The following is a 27,497-nucleotide window of genomic DNA, read 5'->3' as shown; positions in this document are numbered from 1 at the left end:
ATATTTGCATTTATTTCCATATCAATTTACCCTTCAGTATATTTGACAAGTAAGTAAAAATGTAAGTCATTTTATTTGGTTGATGAAAGGCAAAATAAGGTTAAATAAGTAAAGATGCAAAGTATATTGTCTTTGTAGATTTTTATTTGCGTATTATATATAGATTAAAAATATATCTATATATATAGTTTTTATTATCAGTAAAAAGAAAGCTTAATTGACTCATGATTGTAGAGAACTTTTTCAGCTTACTAAGATAAAATGTTTTTCCTGAAACATCCTGTATATCAGCTCAACACCTTTTAATAAGGAGGAGTTATCAGCGATTTTGAAGTTCGGTGCTGAGGAACTTTTTAAAGAACCTGAAGGGGAGGAACAGGAGCCCCAGGTAAGTAGTGTTTCTGAACTAGATAGATAAAATAACCAGAAAGATGTATGAAGTTTTTCACTGTAAAGAGAAACGTGTCTTTTTTAGGAAATGGATATAGATGAAATCTTGAAGAGAGCTGAAACTCGGGAAAATGAGCCAGGTCCATTAACTGTAGGAGATGAGTTGCTTTCACAGTTCAAGGTATTGCTCTGTTCCCTCCCTCCTGCCATAATTACACTTTCCTTTATAAACAGTACTATTTTTCTTTTGTGTACCTATCCATCTCTTTGTTGTTATGAAATAGATGCCTCAGTAAGTTAACTCTGTATCTCTTTCTAATACAATGTCTTTTCACCGCTACAGGATACCTACCATCAGTATAGACATTTAAAAATAAATGATGTATTTTCCTATAATAAAATAAGACATATTTATGAATGCGTTAATGATGAGAATTCCAGGTAGTTTTGTGTTTTATTTACTGCTTTTGTTGTTAAGCAGCTGTGGTATCGTTGAATGCAAAATATAAAGTTTGTATTTCTTAGTCAATGACTTCTAGAAATAGCTTTCAGCCATGAAGTAAACTTGAATGCCAGGTATTTTAAGCGTTATCAGTTAAACATACTAGAATTCGGGTGCAAAAAAAAAAATGCAAAGCATGATGTTTTTTGTTTAGATCAGCAGATTTGTTTTAATCAGCAGATTATTAAATAGCCCTCCTGCTGATCGTTCATTTGCAACATATTTTGATTTCTACAGTGTATTAATGTTTGGTTAGTTTTATTTTATTATAGTTTCACACTAACACGGGCATTTAAATGTCGTTAGTCCTATTTTGGAGGAAGGTAAAAAACACTCATACAGCTATGGGGGAGGTGTTTCATTATGCATCTGTATTAGTCAGCTTTTAAAAGATGATGATTCTCATCTTTTCTCATCATCTTAACCCATGTTGTATGGAGTGTGTGTCTGTTTCATAAATGAATAAAAATACTTTCATTAGAGACTGTTTCATGAAGCATTTTATATGTATAAATTTTGTGTATATTATAAAAACAATAGCATATATATAAGTGCATAAAATATATAAGTGCATAAAATACACCATCTAGAGCGTTGTTTTCCTAAAATATTAGTTGCTCAGTCTTTTTCAAATAAAGTCATGTATTGATTTGATGAAAATACCTATATTCTGATACACAAGGTGGCCAACTTTTCCAATATGGATGAAGATGATATTGAGTTGGAACCAGAAAGAAATTCACGAAATTGGGAAGAAATCATTCCGGAAGTTCAGCGGCGAAGAATAGAAGAGGAGGAAAGACAAAAAGAACTTGAAGAAATATACATGCTCCCAAGGATGAGAAACTGTGCAAAACAGGTGTCTCTTTGTTCTGACTGACTTGTACTTCTATGCTGCTGTTAGTTTAGTTTGTTTGTTGTGGGTTGTTGTTGGGTTTTGGTGGGTTTTTTGTTTTCCTTTTCTGAACACATAATTTTGACAGGCTAGGTAAAACTTTACTTATGTTTGTTAATCATGTAGCTTTGAACTACTTGTTCTGAAATTCCAGATCAGCTTTAATGGAAGTGAAGGGAGGCGCAGTAGGAGCAGAAGATACTCTGGATCTGATAGTGACTCCATCTCAGAAAGAAAACGGCCAAAGAAACGTGGAAGACCACGAACTATTCCTCGAGAAAATATTAAAGGATTTAGTGATGCAGAGATAAGGCGGTAAGATATGGGAGGACATGCATATTTTAAAGGGACAAGACAAATTTTCTGTTACTATTATTATAGAGCTTGAAAGTACAGAAGGCAGTTTATTTTTCCTGAATTTATTTGAAATTTGTTTATTCTAGGCATTTAATGTTTTAACTTATGGACTTTGTGGTGCTGACATAGTGAACTGTCATGTCAAGAATTTGAATCCATTTTAATGAGGGATAAATTTAGGTTTGAAAAATATTCTTGATTGTTTAAATTTTTTTAATTCCTGCAACTCATGAAGACAGTGATTTCAAAAACCAGCTGTTACAGTGGGTGAGCTTTTCTTTTAACATACAAGCAAAATAATCTGGTTGCCATCACTTTATCTAAAAACTACAGTGCTGAAAGAATATATAAATCTTTTTTGGTGACAACTATAAAAATTTGAGTGGATTTTGTTTTATTTTTAAACTTCTTGACACTGTAATTGAATTAATGTTACATCATGCTTTTTTAAACTAAAAAAATATAAATCCTGTTTGAATCTTGTACAGCAGGTCCCATCAATATTTGGTCCCATCAATAATTTCTCTAAAATGCTGTAAAGCTTTCAAAGTATTTTTGGTTAGAGAAATAACTTCAAAGATTCTTTTTCCCTTTCCATTTCATTGAATAACACAGAAAATTCGTACACTTTTCAAGGCTATTCTTGTGCATGCACTAGCAATTTGAGGCCTTGATAGTTGAGGAAATTACGTTTCTTTTTTTTTAAATTGTTTTTAGTTAGTTGAGGAAATTATCTTTCTTTTTTTAAAATTGGGTTTAGTTATTTTATTTTTATTTAATTTCCTTTCGATCCTGCCTATCTCCAGTTTCTTTCCATCGCTTACACATTCCTACAGAGAGTATCTTTCATGTCATTTTCCGAGATCTTCAAATCATCTGTTGCAGATTGCTCTTTTTACTATATAAGGCATAACATAATGTCTGAAATCTCTTATTTACTGTAGATCCACACAAAATTTTTATGATTAGACACATCCCATTGATGAATCTTCTGTCATGTGAAATTAATAAAGCAATTTCTGAAATAAATTGTACCTTCTATTGTTTTATTTACATCAGTTCTTAAACCAATAAAACTCTGACTTTGTTTGGGTTATCTGGATATCCTAAGCTGCCCTACTCTACTTTTTTTTTTTTCCATTTTCAATGTAGCATTGTAGTAAGATTAATAATTGTATTAATACAATTTTAAAACTGATGTAGTTAATTAAGCATGCATTTAAATGGCAAAATTATTTTCTGTTACTAGGTTTATCAAGAGTTACAAGAAATTTGGTGGCCCCCTTGAAAGGTAAACTTGTTTGATTATTATTTGTGTAGCAACTTGGAACCTTGTTTTCATGAAATTAGAACAATATACCAAGAAACCTTAGGCTGAAGAAAAAATACAGTGCTTTTACCTTGGCTATAACATGATTTGAACTTAATATCTTCTCTTTCTTCATGTATGGTATGTATGCAGATAAACCTTTCCATTTGCAGGACTATTTACTCTCTTTCTTTATACCTTACCTGCTGTCTTGTTTAATCTTCATTGGTGATAATCATTCAGTTGTCTTGTTTGATAGCCTGTTAAAAGCCTATCAGTTTATCCACTGTAACTGTCAAAGATAGTTGCATTTTCCTTATTGTCAGTTCTTATTTTTAAGCTTTCTTTATCATTCCATATTTTAAGAAAAATTTCCCATCCTTATTTTCCTTAAAAATATTTATAGTCCATGTGAGCATATTATATATAATGATTCCTTTTCTTTTTTTAAAGAGACGTGCAGTAATTTTACACAAAACTGTAGCGTTAGGGTCCTTTACAGTTCTCGTGTTGGTCTCTGATACTTGAATCACGTTTTTTTTTTTTTCTTGGATCAAAATTGTACACAGCACAGTAAGTGCAGGTGACTGATAACTTATATGGTCATTTCTCTGGTTTCAGAGTCTGAAGGAGTCATTCACAATTACTGAAGTTTCAGAGCTATAAAAATGTGTATTTGTTTTATTACAGGTTAGATGCCGTAGCTAGAGATGCTGAGCTAGTTGATAAATCAGAGACAGATCTTCGACGTTTGGGAGAGCTTGTACATAATGGATGCATTAAAGCTTTAAAGGACAATTCATCTGGACAAGAAAGAGCAGGTACAACATGTTCAGGGGGCTTGAGGGGCAATAAACAATGTCAAGAAGTCCGAATTATTCTTGCACTCTGATCATAACAGAAGACAGTTTTGTTGGGGGGAAATATAACAAAAATGTTGGCATGTTGGGTGATTTTAAAAAATGGTTATAGTAAGATGACTTCTTGTTATTTTCCATTTCTGTGTGTGAATTTTCCTTGGAGAATGCAGTATGTTTTTGCTTTAATGTGAAATTTAAAAGTAATCTGTTACTATCTGGAAAACCTTTTGATTCTGGAGCTTAATTCAAGCATTTGGTTAAGAAAAACTCATTTGGTATAATTGAAAGTTTGCTGCTATAGCATCAATCTTACTTGTTTTCTTTACATTTTTCTGTATTGTCATTTATTTTAAGGAGGTAGACTTGGGAAAGTTAAAGGCCCAACATTCCGAATCTCAGGAGTGCAGGTGAATGCAAAGCTCGTCATCTCTCATGAAGAAGAGTTGGCACCATTGCACAAATCCATTCCTTCAGACCCAGAAGAAAGAAAAAGGTATTGATTTTTTTTTTTTATCAAGTTTTATTAGGTTTTTTCAGACAACTTTGACTCAAAGCACACTGTGACAGCATTGTCTCTCTATTCCCTGTAAGGACTGGCAGCAATAATTGCTCCACATCTGTTCTTCTTTCTTCTCTTGCTGTAGAAGCCAGTACCAGCTTTGGCTTTCCACTTACGTTCACTGGGGACTGTCCAGTTACTAATAGTAACAAGGACTAGAATTCAGGCTTGCTGAGGAGCTGCTGTATGTGTCATCTCTGCATGAGGGAAAAGCAGTATCTGTCAAACCTCACAGTAGTTGTTTCTACCCTCTGAACTTTTTCCCTTACCACCTTGTGTATCACAACCCCTAAACTATTCACTTAGTTACAGTTATGCTTGGATGATGATTTATGCTTTTATTCATGGTTAACCAACTCTGTGACACAGCTCATGGCCACAGACAGATGTCCATTGTTCTTCATGTTTTAGTTTTGGATCAGCTTTAAAACACACTTCAGTGCTGATTTCAATAAATATTTTGTAGAAATGTTAAGAAAATGTAACAATAAATACTTGGATTAATTTCCTAAATATAGCAGCATCTTAGCAGAGAAAATAAATCTAGTTACATCACTTCGAGTATGTTCCCTTCCCCCTTGCTAAGCTTCAGAAATAAAATTCCTTATTTGTCTTTCTGATTTATTTCTGCTAGATATGTCATCCCATGCCACACCAAGGCTGCTCATTTTGATATAGATTGGGGTAAGGAAGATGATTCCAATCTGTTAATAGGCATCTATGAATATGGTTATGGCAGCTGGGAAATGATAAAAATGGATCCTGATCTTAGTTTGACACAGAAGGTATGTCATCTACAACATTTCATCAAGGACTCTTTTTGTTTAGGTAGTAATGCTACTCAAAACAGTTACTGAAAGAGCTTATTTTATGATAACTGAAATTGCAGAGACATATGTCAGTTGTACTTCTTCGTATCCTTATTGTGGTACACTATTAGATTTTAAGGTCTTGTGTATTCAGGTGAAGTATGCCTTCTTGCAGTCAATTATGTTGCCATGTAGTTGGACCTCTGTCATTTGAATTTTTCTTTTCAGTCTTTTCCTTCTCTATTTTAGATGTTCTAGTTTTGTCCATTCTGTGCTGTTGAACATTTGGAAGGGAGTTTTTTCTAGGGATTTGACTTGGTTTCCACATCCCCATTTAATACCCAGGTTCTTCACTTGAAGTAATCTTTCACTCACAGCATGAGAATAGCTGTTACTAGAATTAGTGCAATAGCTCCTTAGCAATAGTGAGCAACAGGTATTGAGGGAAAGACTGAGGTGAAGTAAACTTTGTGACAGTGTCAACAACCTATTGTTTGGGGATTTGAGGAGCCAGGGCTGTGTCCAAATTTGTTTAATAATTCCTACTGCCATTAACTTCCCTGGTTTTTTTGAAACCACCCATTTATATTTTTGGCATCTGCAATATCCTGTAGTGAGTTCTGTATTTAGAAGATGAATGAGGCAGAGCCAGGAGTTGTGTGGGTGACTGGTACAGGGGTTCAGAATTTCTCAGATAAACTATCAGAGTGGAAAGAGAAATCTGAGGCTGGTTTCTTGGGTTTGTTTTAAACTGTGATGCAGTTTCCAAGACTCTGCATTGGTTGCGTGATTGGAGAGAAATGAAAACATTTTAAAAAAATTTCCATTGCTTCAAGCATGCTGGCATATTTGCTAGGTGTAATTGAAGTGGATTGTTTTCCACCTTCTTTTATGCAGCTCATTCTGTTCTGTGTGCTCCAGGCTAGCATCTTCCAAACTTGATAGTATGTACTCATAGCTGTGATACTACCATTGTTCTCCTCAGATTTTGCCTGATGATCCAGATAAGAAACCCCAGGCAAAACAGTTACAGACCCGTGCAGACTACCTCATTAAATTACTGAATAAAGACCTTGCAAGGAAGGAAGCACAAAGGCTTGCTGGTGCAGTAAGTAAAACTTGGCATTCATTAATGAGATAAAGCAATACACTTATGGGCATGTCAGCTGATACTTTTTCTTTTTTAGTTCCACTCTTTGTGTAGTATTCCTCTGTATAGCTAACCATATTACATGAGACTAATTAAAAAATTAATTGCAAATTTCATATTTTATTATTCTCTTGTTACTTGGATGTGTTCTCTACCGTTGCACTATGCTCTGTTTCCAGTCCTGAGAAAAGTGGTGGTCATTAGTGGCAATAAACAAAATAAAATGAACGCTCTATTTGATGTAAAAAATAAAACTTTTTTTGCAACTGTGGTGCAAAGATGCTTGTCAGTTGACATATTAAAGAGCCCAATTTGCATTCAGGGCAATTCAAAGAGGAGGAAAACAAGAACTAAGAAGAATAAGGTGATGAAAGCCGCAAAAATAAAAGAAGAAATAAAAAGTGATTCGTCACCACAACCCTCAGAAAAATCTGATGAAGATGATGATGAGGATAACAAGGTAAATATCTTTTATATGATAAAGATGGCTATTCAGTTCTTCCTGTTAGTATTGATTTCTATTTTATCTTCTGCTTGACTTAATGAAATTGAAGTACCTGAATGTCATTCTTTTCCTGTGGCCATTGCAGTTGATGTTGCATCAGTACAAGCACATGGAAGTCTGTATCTATTTTATTTTAATGATAAGCCAGTAGCTGAAGAATTATAAGTAGTTTTCCAAATTATAATATAAAAAAATGTTGTGGTCTAATTACAAGTGTCATTGCTCAGTTTCAGCATTCTTTAAAGACTTCAGCATTGTATCTGCTAGAAATGCAAACCTAATGCAACACACAACTATAAAACTAATGTTTCTGGCTAATGTGTTATTACTACTGATAGTGATTCTTCAGGTAAAGTTTTTTATTCAGGCTCAGGAAAAAAACAAGCTCAATTAGAATGAGCAGCATGAATAAATGGTATTTCAAGCTTTGCATGTGAAAGCTCCTGTATATGGCATGGCTTTCATTATCCAAAAAGACTATTTAATCGACTATTTAACCTTGTTGTCTTCTGTCACTTCTAATGTGTTCCTTTAGGCCTCTGCTTTTGTTGGGTCTTTTTATTTCTAATATTTATCACACAGCAGAAGCCACTAGAGATAAAAATTTAGGTAAAGTTTAGGGTCACGTCACACCTAATTTTATGACTGTGAAAGAAACTGAAATAAATGAGTGCAAATCTATATGTATCATTAAAATACTTACTACTTGGTTTAAAATAAACTAAATTGAAGTGTCTTACATAACCATTTTAAACTATTACAAACCATTGTAATTGTCAACTCACTCTAGAGGAAAAAATACTTACGCAAATACATAATTAAAACTGAGTCAGCCTTAGAAGAACCATGATACATCTGTAAAAAGTAGTCTTTTTTAACTAAAGCATTCCTGTATGTATTTAAAATGTACTATGAAGAAGACAATGTAAAGGCAGAAAAAAATAAAAAACTTCAAATGTAGACTGGCTTATGTTTATAGATACAATAATTTGTCTGGAAAGTCCGACTAAGAACTGTTAAGTGTTGTCATAGTTCCCAGTAAATTAACATGGGCAACTGAATCCTAAAACTAAGCAAATTAATTGTTCAGACTACTTAAAAAAAATGATTGTTAGACTTCATCTCCACTCAAAACAGAAAACACTGCCAGTCAGTTGATTTACTTGTTATCTTTTGGGAAAATGCCTAGAATGCTGTCCCCTTTTTTATATTTAATAACAGATATTTATCACTTTAATACTTTTGGACACAGACTAACAACTGCACTTCTGAAAACTGGACTATATACAAAAATGGGCTTTAACCACCTAAACAGTTGGCTTTAGCTATTTAGCTGCCATACTGTGTGCAGTATTTAAAACTTAGCTGTTTAACTGCTAGAGCATTCAAGTAACTCTTGAATTCATTGGATTTTTGCTGGGAAGTTTTTATGATACCCAAATACTGATGTCCTGGTTGGGCTGATTACTTGATACCTCATCTAAGTAACTTCTTCAGATTCATGTATTAGGCATTCTTTTATCACTTTTTCTGCAATGGGTTCTATATATGCCTTTCCAGGGTGTACTTCAAATCAAAGATGATAATGATTCTTGCACCTGTGCATAATACCTTTGTTACTTATTACAGTATTTTTCTGTGTCTGAAAGGATTTGAGTTTCCATCTCAAACCTTGTAAGTGAATATTATAAAGACCAGTGGAGTGGTATTTTGTTCACCTTCAAATAATTAAATGGCCCCCTATGAGACAATCTGTAACTAAGACTTTTTTTTAAGCTTAGCAAAAAGAACACCTTTGGAAAAGACAAAGTTGTGACTCCATTACCTTCTCCTGTGAATGTTTAATATGGGATTGGTAAAAATTTACTGGGACAAAGCTAACTAGAACAGAGGTCTTCTAACATCTCCATCCCTTGAGTGTGCTGACCAATCAGCTTAGTTTTGTGAGACCTACTTCCTTGCAGTTTTTGGCTCTTCAGAGCCTAACTACCTTATAGAGGGACAGAATTCTAAGTTAAATGGACATAACTTCTCACACCCGCTGCAACTGCCAAATCAGTACTTGCTTTGTCACATCAAAGAAGTGAGTGAGTAGTTGTCATCTTTCTTTACAACTGCATTCAGTTCTATTTGATAGGTGTTAAATCTATGTCCAAAAAGAAAAAATTGCACAGATAAAAAATATGTTTTAATCTGATGGTTACAAAACTTGTACAGATAGGAACTCAGTTTGATGTGACATATATGCTTGCATATTGCAGGATGAGGTTGTTTCAGTGAAACATCCACATAAAAAAATTAAAGCAGAAAAAGAAAATGAAGAAAAGCCTGAGCCAGATATTGGTATAAAGAAGGAAGCTGAAGAAAAAAGAGAGACAAAAGAAAAGGAAAATAAGAGGGATTTGAAAAGGGAGAAAAAAGAAAAAGAGGATAAGAAAGAATTAAAAGAAAAAGATACTAAAGAAAAGAGAGAAAACAAAGTAAAAGAATCCACACAGAAAGAAAAAGAAGTAAAGGAAGAGAAGGTAACTAGGTTTACTTATCTTATATAGCACTAGAAAAGGCCACTAGGTTTTCATGAATGATTTTGAGATGAAAAGGTATTTTGTTTCTGATCAGTTGTCATTTCATTGACGTCTTTTACATCATAAGTTTTTTATTTTTACTACCTGAAACCATGAGGACAGGCATATGAAATGGGAAATTATGTCTTCAATGATATGTATCTTAGTTGGACTGAGAGTACAACTGTGTGCAAGAAATTATTTTATTCCTTTTCCATTCTCCTTTCCCATCCCACAGAGAAAGTAAATCTACAGTCACTGAATGTCAGCATAGTTTTTATTCTTATTATTGAAGAGAGTGCAGTAGTTACGGGGATTGTCATATGTTATAGGATAATTCCAGAGCCAAAATAAAGTTTACTTAAATATTTTTCTATCTTGTTCTTAGGTAAATGAAATCAAATCTGAAAATAAAGAAAAAACTAAAAAAATTCCATTGTTGGATACTCCAGTTCACATTACTGCAACTAGTGAACCAGTTCCTATATCGGAAGAATCTGAAGAACTGGATCAGAAAACTTTTAGTGTGGTAAGTCCCTTTTTGATAAGTTAGTGTTTATACTTGGTAGTCTAAATGAGTACAATTTCTCATGTTCTTGATCTGTTATTGGGCACAGTAACACAGGTGATCTTTTTGCTAGTAAAGTCTCAGATCAATGAATGTTATTACTTCAGTACAGTGTCAATTTTTATCTTCATTCCAGCAGTTTTATTTTGTTGTTTACTGTATTCATGTAGGATAGTAGGAGAACTTATCCAGTGGTCTGTGTGCTGAGTAAATTTAGAATATAGACTGTAAAGATACATCCTCAAGAATAACTTGGGTATCCTGCTTCTTAAAGAGCAAACATGAATGAACTTCAATGCAATTGCTGGGGTCTCTGGCTTTGCCTTATCATATACGCCTTTCTTCTTTGTAAAATAACAAAAGAAATTAAGTTTCAACACTTCCCTCCTGAAGTATTGCAGACTTAAATTAGCAGACACAGGAAGGAACAAATGCTAAAGCCATTAGAAATACCTTGCTGAAGTAATCTCTCTGACTCTATCAGTACTGCTGACTAAGAACAGAATCAATATTAGAGGAAAAAAGGTACGTACACACAATTTATATAAAGTTTTATAGGTCGGCTGGGGCCTTTGGAAAGGTATCCATGAGTTACTTTGAGTAGCTACTCTCCTGTTGGTGTTTCATCATTCAGATTCCAAGAGTTGTTTGTTTCTGTCAGCCAGGTTTATTGGGGCTGTTGAGGGTGCTGGCTGTGATATCCAAGTAAGCTTCTCTTGAGTATAGTAGTGACTGGTCTATGTATGGTTTTGTTCTGAACATTCCAAATAACTCACCTGTGATTTCCAGGATGAGCCTCAAGTGATTCAGATGGACATGTTTGTGTGGCTAAGTGACAGAAAGTCACTTGCTTTCCATGTAGTTATATTTTTCTGATCCCTTCTATACTCACACAGTGCAGTCTGTAAGCTGTCTTTTAAAGGCTAATTTAAGCTATAGCTAGTGCAACATGTAATGCAGCTGCTTAATTATGTAGAGACCTGAGCTGGTAATGTAACAGCTTCCCTGATTTTTCTGAGTTGTCCCTAGATGCTTGCATGGTAATGTGGATATTCCATTTCATTCCATTCCAAACAGGCTTCCTTTTTTTCTTACTGGGAGTAATTCTAGGTTGGGTCTGTGTACAGAACAACATTTTTTTTGTCCCAGGCTTTTTGTTCTGGAATGTATGTTTATCATTATGCCATGGTCAGATGCAGTATAATTAGCATATTTAACTACACATTCAAATGAAAATTACTGCTGTGGGTTGTTCAGGCTTAACTAATTTGTCTCTTTGTGACAAGGAGAATATGCATTTCATCTGTTTACCATGCCATTGTAGTTGGATGGTATTCCTAAGCAAGTGTCTGTAATTTAAATCATGCTAACTGATTTTACCTGGATTTCTTATTAAAACATTTGATTCAAAGCCTGAAAATTCAAGAACTCGTACATGACATATGTCGGCGTTGCCATCACTGTTGTTACTAGTCTTGGCGTACCCAAACTAGCTTTATTTTAGATAGCACAAGTTCTGCTAGTATCTGCATAGGACTGAGGTTTAAAAACTGCTCAGAGAAGCAATACTGATCCTCTGTTGAAGGCCAGTTTTAATTGTTGCAGGAAGTATCTGACATTGAGTTCGTATAGCTTTCAAGGTGGTAAAAAGCGTAAGTCTTGTCCTATATGCTTGTGCAGAAAGTTAGAACTATGATTGTAAAACCCAGTTGGAATGAGTCCTTTTCCTCAGAAAATCCCTTAACATTAAATTAGTGCTTTCTTTAATCCTTGATATCTGTATTTTATACAATCTAATGCTTTCAGAGAGGAATAAATTTCCAACTGGGTTTGAAACACAACTTTTTCCAAAGGAAACCTGTAAAACGTTTTTAAGAGCTGTGAGCAAGTCTTGTGTTTCATTTGACTTGTAACAATACTGTCTTTGCCAGTGTGTGTGTGTGTGTATATATATCACAGTAAAGGGTGAGTCATGTTTTAGAATTTTTTTTTTTTTTGAATTAATACATTCCTTTTTTCCATTTTACAGTGCAAAGAAAGAATGAGGCCTGTCAAAGCAGCATTGAAACAGCTGGATCGACCAGAGAAGGGCCTTTCTGAAAGAGAGCAGCTGGAACATACTAGACAATGTCTAATCAAAATTGGGGATCACATTACTGAATGTCTAAAGGAGTACACAAATCCTGAACAAATTAAACAGTGGAGAAAGTAAGTCATTCTCCTTGTTTTTTTTTTTTTTTTAAAAAGGAAAATCTATAATTGCTTCTACTAAGCAGAATAGTTTTTAATTATTTCTCTCATTTCTTATTCTCCCTTTCTTGTATCTTTCTGCTGTTTTAAATAGGAATCTATAAAAAGATGATTATAGATGGTTCTGACTTTAATGGATTGACTTTTTCATGCCTGCATAGCAATGCATTTTGTCCAGTAGGTGGAGTCACCTCACTTCATACAACCGAAAGCAAATACTGGATACCTTGTTACTTAGACTGTGTTTAGCGGAAAAGTATTCTTACCTTTAAGGATCTGGTTTTTTCCACTTTGAGAGTTGGTTTTTTTCTTAATTCCTGCTAAAAATAGGCATTTCTTTTTAAAATATACTTTAAAATTAAATTACATATTAACTATGACTTGATAAAAGTATTTATCATAACATACTTAGATGTATTTCAAAAATGAAAGAAGAGTTTGCATCTTTATGAGGTGACAGACAAGACAACAAGAAAAATTGCTGGTTTGTAAAATTCTTATATTTCCTTGTTAAGTTCTTAATGTAATTTTTGTTACCTTTATCAGAGTGTGCACTTTAGTCTTTTATGGTTGAAAATACATCCTGCACTTCCATATATAAAATTGTGTTAAGTGTTTAATTTTCTTGAGGACTTCTGTTAGTGTAGAATGCTTCTGCTGTTTTTACTTGCTTTACTGTAAAATAATGAAGTGATCTGAGATACCAAAATGTAAGACATGGATCTTGGTTTTGTAAATGTTACATTTCTTTAAGTGGAAACTTGTAATAGAGCTATTATTCATAATAATGCTACAATATTATATGTAGATTATTAAAATACGTATTTCAGGATCTTTGATAAGAAGAAGTGTAGTTAGCTTATATAAAGCTATACAGGTGTCGTTAGGCACACCATTGACTGGTTGTCTACTTTCGCAAACCACTAGACCAAAATTATAGTGTTGGAATAATCACAGTGAAGGAGCAGACTGTTCCTTCCAGAGCCTGTACGCTTCAGATACTTCTGAATACTAGTATTCTGTAGTCTCTTCTAAGCATTCCACCTGTAAATTTGACTAAAAGAATTCTAGACTTCAGATCTGTTACCTGTGGTCATAGACGCAAATGTTTTCTTCAGGGTTCTGGCATCTTGACAGCAAAAGGCTTGATTTGTTCTTCTTTCATTTCTTCGAGCACAGATTAGGCATAAATTTATTGCCATGCCCCTTCCATCTTCTTTCACAGTTCTCAGTTGGTTTAAAAAGCTTTGACCAGGCTTTGGAATTCTGTGGAAAAATTCTCTCACTGATGTTTTCATGATATAAGGCTTGTAGGTCAAATGTCTTACACTGCAAGAGATTTCAAGGGTTTTTTTTTTTACTTACTATACTCAAATTTTTATTTATTGAGTGGTAAATACTCAAAATTTAAACAAACTTTTAGAAGACATACATAAACTGATAACATTTTAAAGCAGTTTCACAAATCATTCTAATAACACAGTTGTTATTAGGACTACTTTCCATGTGCTTTGCACTCTGAAGTACTTATGATAAATATTAGAAAGTGAAAAATTGTTAAATGAATTAATCTTTCAAATGTTTGAAATACAGCTAGGTAATATTTGCTATGCAGCTAGGCAATACAGTGTAAATTTTATAGTATCTCTGGTTTACTGAAGCACTGTTCAAATAATTTCAGTTAAATCCATGTTCTGTTGCATAATACAAATGTATGGAAGAATTATAACATCTCTTTTCTTCTTCCTCAGAAATTTGTGGATTTTTGTCTCTAAGTTTACAGAATTTGATGCCAGAAAGCTGCACAAACTGTATAAACATGCAATCAAAAAACGCCAGGAGTCTCAGGTAATGTTTTCAGACCCTTTCTAAATACACAGATACATATTTTAAGTATAATAACTCTTTTATTAGATTTAAAGGATTATCAAAACCACAGAAATACACTTCAAGTAGCATTTATGTTTTTAGTCTCTTTTGTTAGGATATTTGTCTAATGAATTCAGATGAACTTCGGGATTTAGAAATGAGTTTTTGTACTTGTCTCTTTTAGCAACACAATGACCAGAGTATCAGCAGCAGTGTGAATACACATGTAATCAGAAATCCAGGTAAGAAACCTTAAGTATATTCTTGTGTTAGTTAGATATCTTACTCATTTCATATGTCTCCTAGATCTGTCTCCCACACTGCTAAGTATCATAGAGATAGGCTGATTAGCAAAACTTTACTGGTTTGCTGATGAAGTCTAGCTGAGTGCAGACTGAAGCTGGTACTTACTGGTTTTAGCAGCAAGTTATTTGACCATCCTTTAAAAAAATTTTGGAAACATTTTTTGTGTTTAATTTTGGGGAGGGAGAGAGGTCTACTCAAAATGTGTAAATTTCTTGCAAATTCTGTGCCTATTTGTAGCTGTTGTAATGTCACTACTGTGTAAGAAAGCAAGCTATTCCTTGAAATCATAGCTTGCAATTAGTTACATGGGCTGTCTTTTTATTGTTGACAATAACACTGATTTTTCTATTCTCCCACACCTGCCTTCTTGTAATACGTGCTTTTATCTTGTGTCATTTAACACTTCAAGTATATTTTCATGGACTTAAAATCAACGTATTGTATTTTAGGAGTACCACTGAAAGTCTTTCATTAACAAGGTGTACCTTTAAAACTTATTCATGCTAAGGCCATCCCTTCTTAGAGAGGAAGTTGCTACCATTCTGTCTAAAATTGCTCTGCTAAAGGCACTTCTACTCACTGCTTATTTGGACCACACTTAGCTTCACAGACTGAATGGAGAGGTTGAAAAGTTCAGTTTCCGAGTCCTACACATCTATGTTCTAGATTGCTTCTCTCTTACTTCTGGGTTTCTTTCAGCTTGCATTAGTGCATTTCTTTTTCAACTATTTAGATCTTGTTTCTCTCAAATTATGTCACTTTCATACTACTTTACATCTGACAGGTAGAAGCGCTGTTTGAATTAGGTGAAGAAAAGACTTATGAGACTTCCTTTTAACCTCTGCTTTATTAAACAGATGTGGAAAGACTAAAGGAGAACACAAACCATGATGACAGTAGCAGGGACAGTTACTCTTCTGACAGACATTTTTCACAATACCACGATCATCATAAAGACAGGCATCAGGGAGATGCTTACAAGAAAAATGACTCTAGGAAAAGGCCCTATTCAGCCTTCAGCAATGGAAAAGATCACAGAGAGTGGGATCACTACAAACAAGACAGCAGGTGAGTTTCTTCAGAAATTTTAAAATCTGTTCAGAATTCCCTTCCTGGTTTTGTAGTATGCTTGTAGCAAACACCAAAACATCTTTTTTGAGTAATGCAAAATTGCAAAGATAATATTTCTCTAATGCAGTTCTGTTGATCTGGCATAATTGTGGCTCTTAATGTGTGTTCAATAACGCTGATATAAATAATTTCTATGTTTTAGATACTACAGTGATAGTAAACATAGAAAGTTAGATGACTACAGGAGCAGAGACCACAGGTCAAACCTGGAAGGAAGTTTAAAAGACAGCCGGGCTCATTCAGATCACCGTTCCCATTCAGACCACAGGATACATTCAGATCACCGTTCCAGTTCAGAGTACAGCCATCACAAATCTTCTAGAGATTATAGGTACCACTCAGACTGGCAAATGGACCACAGAGCTTCGGGTAGTGGCCCAAGGTCACCATTAGATCAGAGGTCTCCTTATGGCTCAAGATCTCCCCTAGGACACAGATCTCCATTTGAACACTCATCAGATCACAAAAGTACACCTGAACATACGTGGAGTAGCCGGAAAACATAACAAAGACTGACATTTTCTGGACCTTCTTTTAGCCATATACAGTAAACTAACACAGTAATTGCCTTACATGACTTGAAAGATACGGACTGGATATTCTATCAGTAGCAGTATTGTTACTTCTTTCCAGGATGCAAGGTCTATTATCCCAACAGAAGAAAAATATTTTTGTATTTAAAGTTTATGCTGCACTGTGCTGCAAATGTTGCAGCACTCTTTTTTTAAGAAATGGAAGATGTTTACTTTTACAGGGACCTCAACACTGCCCCATTCAGACTGGATCTTACTATAAAACTCTTCATGTCAAAGTGGTTTTAGGCTGAACACATTTTAAATTATGTTTGTAAATGAACTTTTAAACACTGACCTGTACTCATATTTCAGGTAGGAATGAGGAGTTTATTTTCTTTTGTTTCTTAGTAAAGAACTCTCAAGGACTTTGTTCACTTCCCAAAGCTACTTGTTTACATTGTACACTGCGACCACCTTGCCGCTTTTCATCACAAGCTTGAATATTTAAATTCTGTACCTATAACTGTAAAATAGCCAGGATTTCTCCTGTTTGTGATCAGTTATAATGCCTTTTTACAAAACAAACAAACAAAAAAATAATAATAAAAAACAAAACACACAAACAAATGGCTGTAAATTATTGTAAATTAATTAAATGAGCTTTTTTCCCCTCTCAGGCTTTTTCTGACTGTTCCTTTCCCCACCAACTCAGGCCTTCTTGTCACAAGTATGAAACAAAATCAGTGTACTTACATGTTTTAATAAAATATCTTGATGGAATCACTGTTCAGAATGTAAAAATGGGGAAAGGGAACGTTTTACTCCATTTAGTGCTCCTTTTTTATTGGATACTTTAGATACATGTTTTGGGTTTTTTAGGGGTGTTTCTGGTTGTTTTGGTTTTGGTTTTTTTTTTCCTATTAAACTGTCAGTGTTGTGACTGTTTGTAATGAAATGGTAAGAAATATCCAACTAAACTGTGCTCTGGAAATTTTTTCAGGTGCATTGGTTTTAAAGGAGTGTTAAATATCTGAACACTTCAGAATCCAAATCAGCCAAAATTTATTGTAAATCCATTTCTGTTCCCTCTTCAACATGGGCAATAATGTCAAATGTGCTATGCAGCCAGTTAATATTTTAGAAGATTTGAATGACTTTATTGACAGAATTGTTACAATGCACACTGATTGTACATAGATAACTTCTATCTGACAAATTAAATTTAAAGTAAAAGGATATGTGGGCTCTTGTAGTTTTCTGCTGTGTTTTTCTCTACAGCGTTACTTTTTCTCAGGTTTATGCATAAAAACATTAAACTCTTTAGTACTAAATTTTAATATGCCGTGTGATAATTAGGGAAGAGATTTAGCCTGGTATCATGTGATTGGAGCTGTTACCTGTTGCTCCAATTTCTCCCTGCTCTTGCAGTGTTGAGCATTTTTTCCAATTAAACGGGTTTATATGAAAGCATTAATATAGAACCAAAACCTGTCTACAGAGTATGTGTTAGGATCTCACTGTAGGCATAATTGCTGCACATTAAGTTTTATTTAATGTAGGCTGGAACTCAATTAATGCTGCTTCATTTCTTAACTCTTCGTCTTCCCAGGATCTGAAGGGGTTTGAGTTGTTCTGCTTTTGAGCTTAATTGCTGAAGCAGTTTTTAGGCAGTGGAGTGGTGTCTGATAAGGTTGTCCATGTGTGCCATGTGTCTTCTGCTTCCAATAGTGAAAATCTAGAAGTTGGAGCATCTCCAACCACTGACTGATTCTTACTGCTTGGGTAGCACATAGATCCATCAATAGAGCATAGAGAGAGCAGTCCCACTAAGCCTGGTTCACTGTCTGTGTAGCTATATTACGGCTTTGTGGCTGAGCATGTCTAACATGACATGGTTAGTCTGCATCCGTTTTTGTGAAAGGTATTTCAGGTCTCTCTGAAATAAATAAGACAGAAAATACTTACTTGGTGGCTCTGATGATTAGGATCTTTGGCAATTAATCTACTTAGGCTGTGTTAACTTTTTTATTCAATCATATTTACAAATCACATTTGGAGCAGTTTAATTTTTTCCCCTCTGGTTTCAGTTAAGTATAAAGTTTGATGGTGGAGATAGCCTCCATTGCTTATGAGGCTGACTGTTACAGTGTATCTTACTATTTAGGAGCATCCTGTATCCTCTGTAAATAAGCCATTTATAATTAATTTTCCATGCATGCAGATTTGATCCTTCTTTTCTTCATTTGTAATGAAAAGTCTTCAGGAGCACGTCCAGTTCTGAAGCATCCATATGATACTAATGTTGCCTGTCTCTAAGAAGTTTTGGGAAGTAAGAATTCTGGTGACTGCAAGAGAACTCCTCCTATGGCTGTTGATAAAGATTCAGGTGTTTCATCTACCATGTGTGGAAGTCTAAGATTTCCATCTTAATCCTGTTAATGTATTTCTAGTCTGCCATTCCCAGTACTACCTAAAAAGCGTGGATTGTTGGTTGGTCTGAAAAAGCATATTAAAAAAATGTATTCCTGCTATTAGTTCTAAGAACAGAGAAATGCATGCTCTGACTGGTTGTTATTAGTTCATCAGCTGCTGTGTTGGAATCATCATTTACCTGCTCACAGTCACTCTCTTTTCCCCATTTTGATCTTCAGTGCAGATGTCCTGGTGTCTGAGCGGCACTCAAACAGCTTCTGGTTTCTGAGAGCCTTTCACTACTGTCAGGAACAGGACTTGCAAAGGATTCAAGCACCAACCACAAAAGGATGGCTGTTTCTGCAGAGACATGATGCTTCTGTAAAAGCAGTGTGCCCCAACCACCCTTTGAAACATGGACATCACAACGACCTAGAGTACTGACTCCCTAGGCTGAATACCTTCTTTTATGTCTTCCTTCTTTTCGGAGCTTGATTGACTTGTTTTGTCCCTGTATGATGTTCTGTCATCAATAAATGGATCTTGTCACCTCCACAGCCCTTACTATTCATCTGCAGGTTTCCCCACTTTAAGTGTAAAATGCCAGCAAAGCACTCTTGTAGCGATGTATTTTAAGGAGCTCTTTCAATCTCCAGTGGTATGCTTAGTGTTGTATTTGGTGGCAACAGCTTTTTTTGGTAGGCAGTTACCTCACTATTACTTGGGAAGGTGGGCAAGACTGAAGACGCTAAAGGAGGTCATCCTGTTACAGCTCATCTTCCTGATATTGCCAGTTTCTCCATGATCAAGTTTTATTTGAACAGCAAATTAATTAAATCCTAGCTTCTTTTTGTGTCCTATGGCTGAAATGAGGTCCTCTCATTTTTATCTTTACAGAAATAAATGTAGACAATGCTTCTGCTAAGAGTGTAGTAGAGACTATTAAAATAGGTAATACCTGGTATCATCCACTTGTACTGATCGAGGTTTGTTTTACTGAACTATGTTGGGACAGATACATAGTGCTGTTGCTTGTGTGTCTTCATTCTTCCAACAAGTACTATGGTTGCACCTGAAATTTAAGCTTTGTTTTTAAAACTTCATCCTGAAGCTTTTATTTGTGAAACGCTCTAGAAGCAGTAGCTAACAAATACAATTGTGTGAGACACTGCTAGGAGCAGAAAGAAGAGGAGGTTCATGGAATTTGTTATTTGTTTCTTACCCTTTTCATTTTTCTCTGTAGTCTAATTACTCCTAAGATACAAGTTGAGAATGAAAGAGTAATGGGGAGCACATTCTGGTCCACCCATCCTTATACTCTCACACTGTATGGACTCATTGAAAGATCTTCCTTTGGATATGGCCAATACTAAAACAATGTTTCTAGCATGTATTTTCCAACCCTCTAGCCCTACCAATTTATTGGTAACTACCTTAATTTTTATTTTCAAAACTTTTAACACATGAAAAATTGCTTTGGGGTAAAGAATTACATTAAATGATGGTTGTTAATTTGCATAAAAAAGTAAGAATTACCATTGTCCTGTTGAAAAGAAAATAACTATTTCTAGACCTAACATGAAAATAATTCTTCTTTTTTAATTATTTGTAGCATCTTCATAAACCTATTGTGGAAGCTGCTTTGTTTTACACTCTAAAGCTGAGTCAGCATTAGGCTTTTAATTTATATTATAGCAATATAATTCCCACTTAAAATATAGCAGCAGAATAAATTTTTTAAAAAATCTTAGATATTTTTTCATATTCTGTATGCTATATATAGCAGAAAAAATTGAGGGGGAGTGTTGTTTTACAGAAAAGTGGTGAGTCCTGATCACTTTGTGTAATTTTCAGTTTACTTCAAAACGTCATTTACATGAACTGATACAGAAAACTTGCATGAATTTTTTTTGGATTATCGAGACTGTATTTTAAATTTGTTTTCTTCCATTGTGTAATATGACTTCATGAATCTTAATCGTTCACAGGAACTAAACTGAGCAACAGTCCTTTGAGATACATAAGTGCTATCTGGATTTTATGAAGAAATTTCAAAGCGATTAATTATAGTTCTATGTTTAGTCAACACCTGAGATCTAACTGTAACCCCAAACTACTTCGTCCAAGCTTGATTCATTGCAGTACTACTTTTATTCTAGCTATAAGGAAAAATGCAGTCATGTAGTGGTCTATAATAATACACATTAATGATACGTGAGGTAGCTGCTCTCTGAACCTTGGTTAACTGCTTAGTCTTTCTGTAACAAGTGACCTACAGCCTTTGGCCACAGCAAGTAGCGTGGTCTCATATGGAAGTTCCTGTGCACCTGGACTTCTCTTCCATTATGGGACTCACATAGAAGATACCTCTTGCACCTATCATGGATGTATCAATAGTCAGGCGGTGGTGGTGTATTTCACCTCACCCTCCCAACGTGTTTCCTTGGCAGCATATGTGGTCTGTTACATGTCTGAATATAAAGAAGATACTGATCAATTTGCCTCCCACCCCATGGCCACAAAGGACCCTGCAGCACTTTGAGAAAAGGGCAGCAGGGCACAGACTGCCAGAACAATTCATACATGGCACAGGTCAGTCTTGGGCCACATTTGAAGTGCCTCTGGTAAAGGAAGTCTGTAAGGGGTGGGCCATGGGCCAGATCTGGTTGGCAAACCACAGCATGGGCTTATTCTTGCTGAGAAAATTAATCCAGCTCTATTCTGGAATTGATTTGCAAACTTGTAATACAACATAGTGCCTTTTTGTGTGAGGGCTGTAAATGAAAGCTGGTGAAAATACACTCTACTGACTAAAGCTGCATGAAATATTTTTCTGTTTAGGATTTCCTGCCAAGAATATTAATCCTAAATTTGAGCAAATTGGTATGATTGGTGTCATTGTGAGAGCTGGGCATTACCACAGTTGATCCTGTATAGTTAGAGGTACCATGTTTACACCAACAAAAAGGAGGAAGGATGATAGTCTTACAACTGTGTATGGGGTGACTGGCTATACTTTGTGGGGAAGAGGAGCCAGGTGAGTGTGTATTTCTTGGGTGCCAGACAAGTGATCATTTGGAGATGGTGCCCCAGGGTACTGCTGGTCCCTCTGACCCTTGCTATTCAAACCTGAAGTATCCAAGCCCAGCCTGGTAATGATGCCCTTGATTTTCCCAGCCCAAATTCCCACCCCACAGCTTCACCCTCAGTGTTCCTCAGTGTCTTGTTTTTGTCAACCTACCCCAGAGGCAAGGAAGGAAAGCCTTTCTCTCAGCCTTCCTCTCCCCCTCACCATTGCTCTGCTTCTGAATCCATCTTCCCAACCCTATTCCAGCTTTCTACCAATGCCCTTAACTGCACCCTCCAATCAATTTGTTTTCTCCAGGACCTCCAACTCAGTGCACTTGTGCGCGTAGTCTTCAGCCTCCCTGCAGCTGAATTTTTTTAGAGTCTGCTGTTTCTATTGCTAGCCAGCACCCACCTTTACTCTTGGCTGGCTGTTGCAGTTAGCCAAACTTGTTCATCCCTGTAAAATCGAAGCTTGGGTTCTCATTTCGGTGAGGATTTTGGAAACCCAGGCAGATTGCTCTTCCCCAACATCAACTGAGAGAGTTTTCAGAGAATAGAAAGGGAAGACATCCCAGGGGAAAAGTTATTAATGTAACGTACCTAGCATTCTGTGAAGCATGTTGTCTTCTTGGGCAATGCTTAATGAAGAGTTCCTATCTGACTTAAGTTCATACAGCTAAGATGGGGCTTACTGTAATAATTGCTAGGCTACAAATCATGTAGAGGAATGAAGATGAGAAAGAGAAGGTGAGATATGCTGTAAGTCTGTTCTTAAGCTGTTAACAAGGAGCTGGCAAAACTGCTAGAACTGGTAAAACCAGAGTGCTCCAGAGCATGGAGGTTTAATACAGATGCTGCTTACTGTTCCAGCGGCCGTGTTTTTGACAGTTTTGCAGACCATCAGAGTAGTTTAATGGCACATGAAATACTACAATCAAAAAGTTGTCATCCTAAGAGCAGCTACTGTCAAAGTACATTTCATGAGCTTTATTGAAAGCATGCTGAAAAGTACATAATTATTGAAGACTTAAGGAAACCACTGATGCAAGATTTTGAGAGGATTTAAAATACAAACTTTTGGTCCTGTTAGAAGGCTTAAATTTAGATCTAGATTGAGTTAATGCACTAAGGCTGAAGCCCAAAGAAGATACTTGGACGTTATTATTATTTGCTAAAAGTAAATATTTTGTCACAGTTTTTTCAGCAAGCTCAGTTTTAAGCCTGTCTTCTCTGAAAATAAACATCCGGAAATCATGTCAGAAAATCACATACCACTGATCACACATAAGACATTAATCAGAGAGCTTCAACTGAGTTTTAATTGCAATAGATTTAGTATTTGCTGAAGTAATTGGAGTATTTGGAAAATGATCTTCTCACTCACCACTTAAAATTAGCTACTGGTTTTGGTTTGCAGTAATCCTAGCATTGGTAAGTGACTACCTGTAGCATATAGGCCAATTAAAATTAACAAATGTTTCTTTAACATTCCTTTTAATCACAGAGGAGCAAAGAGAACTTCAAAGCTCTGATTTTTGTGTGCATATCAAATTATCAAATATTCCTGCAAAGGAAACAAAGAGCATAGGAGAGTTTTTCCAGCAATCCTCTGATCTTAAGTCCAGGGCAGTGCTTCTCAGCGTTGTTAACGTATGTCTAACCTGTGTTTGACCTTGCTTAATCATGTCTCCTGATAGCAATAAGGGATATGTCAGCTTCTCTGAGATGCTGTGGCTTCAAAAGCCTGAACCCCTGCTGCACTTGAGGAAGCAAGCAATCTGTGCATACATTGTGGGGAGGGTGCCAAGGCTTCTCTGGGTCTCGGCCTATTCCCCCCCTGCTGCTCTTCTACATGAGCACCAGCAATGCAGCCAGGGGAGATCTGGAGCATAGCAAGAATGACTATGTGGCTCTGGAGGCGAGGGCCAAGGGCACCAGGACACAGTGGTGTCATTTGCCAGTGAAAGGAAGAGCTTGAGGAGGAGTGGGTGGACCCTGCAGGTCAACAACCACTTTTGCAGCTAGTATAGGGTTTCAGCTTTCAGGGTTTATAGGGTTTCAGCTTTTATGACTACCAGGCTATTTTGAGGATCGAGGACTGCTAATTGGTCTCACCTGACTGAGTGTGACAAAACATCTTGTCAGGTTTGTCAAGTCTGGCCAACCTGGTGAGAAGAGCTTTAAACTAGAAACAGCAAGGGAGGGAGACGATAATCTACAATCAAGAGAGGAAGTTGTGGCCTGGATTGGCAAGCAAAGCATGCAGGGTGATGTGAACAGGAGAGAACTTGAAGCCAGCAAAACAGGGCAGAAGGGCGCCCACCCCAAGTGTAGGCACACAAGTAAGGATATGCAGAGAGGACTGCATGATGGCAAAAGCTCTCACACCCTTTCTGGAAAATCATCGCGACTGGGTGCCTCTCTACATACATGTAGTCACTAGGGACTTCACCTGACTGCCATGAATTTCAAATACAACACAGAGTGGCTTATCAACTACATCTGCCAGATCCCTCAGGATCTTGGGATCTCAGGATCTCATCAGGTCCTATGGATTTGTGGATGTTCAAAATCTAGGCTCATCTGCAAAAACAGGAACTTGTTAATTTACAGGGATTACAGCCTTTAATCACTGAAGAATTTAGTTGCCTGGATTCAATACTGCAGTCCTCAGAGCCCGCACACAGCTGTTACCTAATCCGGTAGTACCTGAAGGGCCTCAATTGTCTATATTAAAATTTACTGCCTTTCTAAATTTCTGCTTCTGATCACATGCCCACACTACCCCCTGGCTTCAAAAGTCTGAGCAGCTCAGTGCTATCTATCTCCTGCCTATATCCAAGAGGACACTTTTCTATACTTGTCTTCCTTCAGGGTTCAATCTTGTAGGCATTTTCATTTGCCCCTAGACTGCCAGATCTCAAGGTTGATGTTTTTGTTTTCCCTTGTGGCATTAGTAAGACATTTTGTGACATTAACCCCAGAAATAGGATAGGTATTATCCGTGTGTCGAAGGCTATGTTGTGAATTTCTTCCAGTCTAGGTAGAAAATCTTTAAGTGTAGGAAAATGAGAACACAAAGCTCTGTTAACTTCACAACGAAATACAGAATTTTTCTTGTGGGCTGCATATCTGCTTGCTTGAATTAGATTTGTGGGTGTCAGAGTGGGAAGGCATTGCTGAAAACCTAGAGATGAAATAGTAACTTCAGCTCTGCTGCTTCCTTGATAGAATAAGGCACTCAGTGTAAGGAAGTTATGAGAAGTGTTTTGTTCCTTTATAGAAAAATGCAGTTAATGGTGAGTGCTATAAGCTTTGGAGGGCACAGGCAGGGGAAAGAGCTTCCCCAAGATTCAGGGATGCAGTGCTCCAGCCAAAGCTGATGATACACGATACTCTAATCCCTATATTCAAAGTTATGTGTAAGGGTGAAATAAATGAAGAATGGAAGAATTGCATTCCCCCTTTATGAGTAGGATGGATTGACTGAATGCTCACTCTGTGGATAAGGAACAGAGGTGAAAAGGATTGGCAGTGGATCAGCTCTTTATTCAAGATTGAGAAATGCCTAATTGTCTTTCTTAGAAGGTCTAAACCACCAAATAAAGTCACTTTGGTACATTAGAAAATGATATCTTGAGACTAAAAATCAAGCAGACTTTCTGTGTACATACTGATCCATATGCACACTTAATCCCCAAGAACCCACTGAGGGGAAATTAGCAAAAAAACCCCACTTAAACTGTTATCTGGGAAAGTTTCATTAATGATCGTGAGATAACCTTTATTGTCCACAAACTGCAGTTAGCAGCTCTATGTTTAAGGCAAGTACTCCATCAGAGGCCAATATATTGCCGTTTAACTACTGGCAGTTTAAATATCCAGTAAAAATAGCCTCTGAGCAAAGCTGAAATTGGGAAGTTTTTTACTTCTTCTCATTAGACTAACTAGTTCACTTATAAATGAACTGCTTTTAGATTGCGGGGTTGCAGGGTTTGGGTATTGTTTTTTACCCAGAGAGATACTACATAGCGTGTTGATTTTACGGATTTGCATTATAATTGCTAGTACTACCAGGCAAGTGATCTTTTCTTGAAAGAGCTGATAAGATTTTCATTTTTGAAGTGAACCTCCTTATTTCCCCCTCCCTCTTACCATGCTTTAGTTCACATCTCTGACTGGATGAAATGGATCTTTCCTGGTGAAACTAAATGGGAAGAAGTGTTCCAGAAGATCATGTAATGCACTCCAGCTGCTGACAGCTGTTTGCTCTGTTCGAGTCAATGTAGAACTAAGCCAGAGCAAAATCCTCTGAAATGTGCAGAGCTAGAGATTTCACTGTACACTTCTGCTCCCATCAGACAATATAGGAGCAATATCCTAACACTTTTTTGAACAAAGTTCTACTTGGCTTATTTTTCATAATTGTGAAGTTATACCAGAGTGTAAACCCAGAAGTAGAAAATATTTCCATTTGTAAGGGTCCTCTATTCAGTCAGTGAAACAGCCACATTGGGATTACCAAGTTTTCTGAACAGGTCAATAATAAAAAATAATGCATCTAGAGAAAGCCAAAAAGTAATCAAGAGTCTTACAAGGGTTAGCTGAAGCTCTGCTGACAAAGAAGAAACTCTTAACATTTCTGTCAATGAACATGCATATCTGCTTGTAGAAAACTTTCAAGGTCTCGAATGCAGAGGGTCATCACTGAAGGACTTGATATTTTTGACTGAGGAGCCTTAAGTAGTTGCAGGGAGAAGGCAGAAGACTGTGATTGCTGTAGACATAAGGTGCATCTGAAATTATTTTTCCCAATGGGACCATTTATTGATCTCTTTAGCGTACATAAAGGCCATCTCATTTGCAAGAAGAGGTGAGATATGTCACTTTTTTATATGCACATTAAAAAAAAAAATAAATTCTGAAATGGTGGCATTCCTCAAAATCACAGACACTACTTGTGCAAACCACGGTTTAATAATTAGGGCCTTTTTACAGGATTTAAAATTGCTAAAGAATTGTAAAATTGCTAAATGAAAAATAAAAACACCTTTATTTTTTCAAAAATTCTATTCTGGTATCACCTATCACAGCTTAGCATCAACTTATTTTACAGGGAATTAGTTCATAGTGTTTTAAGCAAGCTGGGGAGAGATGATTGGCAGCACCTGAAGAAGCAAGGACTAGATGAAGGCAGGTCATGCCAAACCGCTGGCACTGCATGAAGGTCAGGACAAAGGGATTAGAGATGGCACCAGACAGTGATGTACATCACATTACTTTTTAACTTGTCTTAGCCACCAGGAGGGTTTGCCACTGTTGGGCTACCTCTACAGAGAGACAGGGTTAGAGAGCTATTTCTCTGACATGAGATGCTAGCCCACCTATAGAAAATAGAAGTGATGTGTTTCAATCCTAACACAGTCTTTAAAGGCAGGTCTCATGTGCTTCCAAGCAGATTGGTATGAAAAAGCTGC

General features: G+C 36.2%; 1 protein-coding gene across 1 annotated transcript in view; it reads left to right on the top strand.

The window, feature by feature from the left end:
• Positions 1 to 17,450, top strand: part of CHD1 (chromodomain helicase DNA binding protein 1) — a 54,700-nt gene extending 37,250 nt beyond the window's left edge. Inside the window, exons 21-37 of the mRNA XM_059834329.1 lie at positions 292 to 388; positions 476 to 571; positions 1,575 to 1,751; positions 1,942 to 2,102; positions 3,394 to 3,435; positions 4,144 to 4,274; positions 4,668 to 4,806; positions 5,507 to 5,657; positions 6,667 to 6,789; positions 7,154 to 7,291; positions 9,598 to 9,861; positions 10,289 to 10,429; positions 12,498 to 12,676; positions 14,470 to 14,566; positions 14,772 to 14,829; positions 15,751 to 15,961; positions 16,167 to 17,450. Of these exons, the coding sequence (XP_059690312.1) occupies positions 292 to 388; positions 476 to 571; positions 1,575 to 1,751; positions 1,942 to 2,102; positions 3,394 to 3,435; positions 4,144 to 4,274; positions 4,668 to 4,806; positions 5,507 to 5,657; positions 6,667 to 6,789; positions 7,154 to 7,291; positions 9,598 to 9,861; positions 10,289 to 10,429; positions 12,498 to 12,676; positions 14,470 to 14,566; positions 14,772 to 14,829; positions 15,751 to 15,961; positions 16,167 to 16,530 (2,569 nt within the window). The 3' untranslated portion in view covers positions 16,531 to 17,450. The remainder of the gene's footprint in view (positions 1 to 291; positions 389 to 475; positions 572 to 1,574; positions 1,752 to 1,941; positions 2,103 to 3,393; positions 3,436 to 4,143; positions 4,275 to 4,667; positions 4,807 to 5,506; positions 5,658 to 6,666; positions 6,790 to 7,153; positions 7,292 to 9,597; positions 9,862 to 10,288; positions 10,430 to 12,497; positions 12,677 to 14,469; positions 14,567 to 14,771; positions 14,830 to 15,750; positions 15,962 to 16,166) is intronic.
• The last annotated feature ends 10,047 nt before the right edge of the window (positions 17,451 to 27,497 follow it).

Source organism: Gavia stellata, chromosome Z (genome assembly GCF_030936135.1).
Source record: "Gavia stellata isolate bGavSte3 chromosome Z, bGavSte3.hap2, whole genome shotgun sequence".
NCBI lineage: Eukaryota > Metazoa > Chordata > Aves > Gaviiformes > Gaviidae > Gavia > Gavia stellata.
This window is presented reverse-complemented; position numbering and strand designations above follow the sequence as displayed.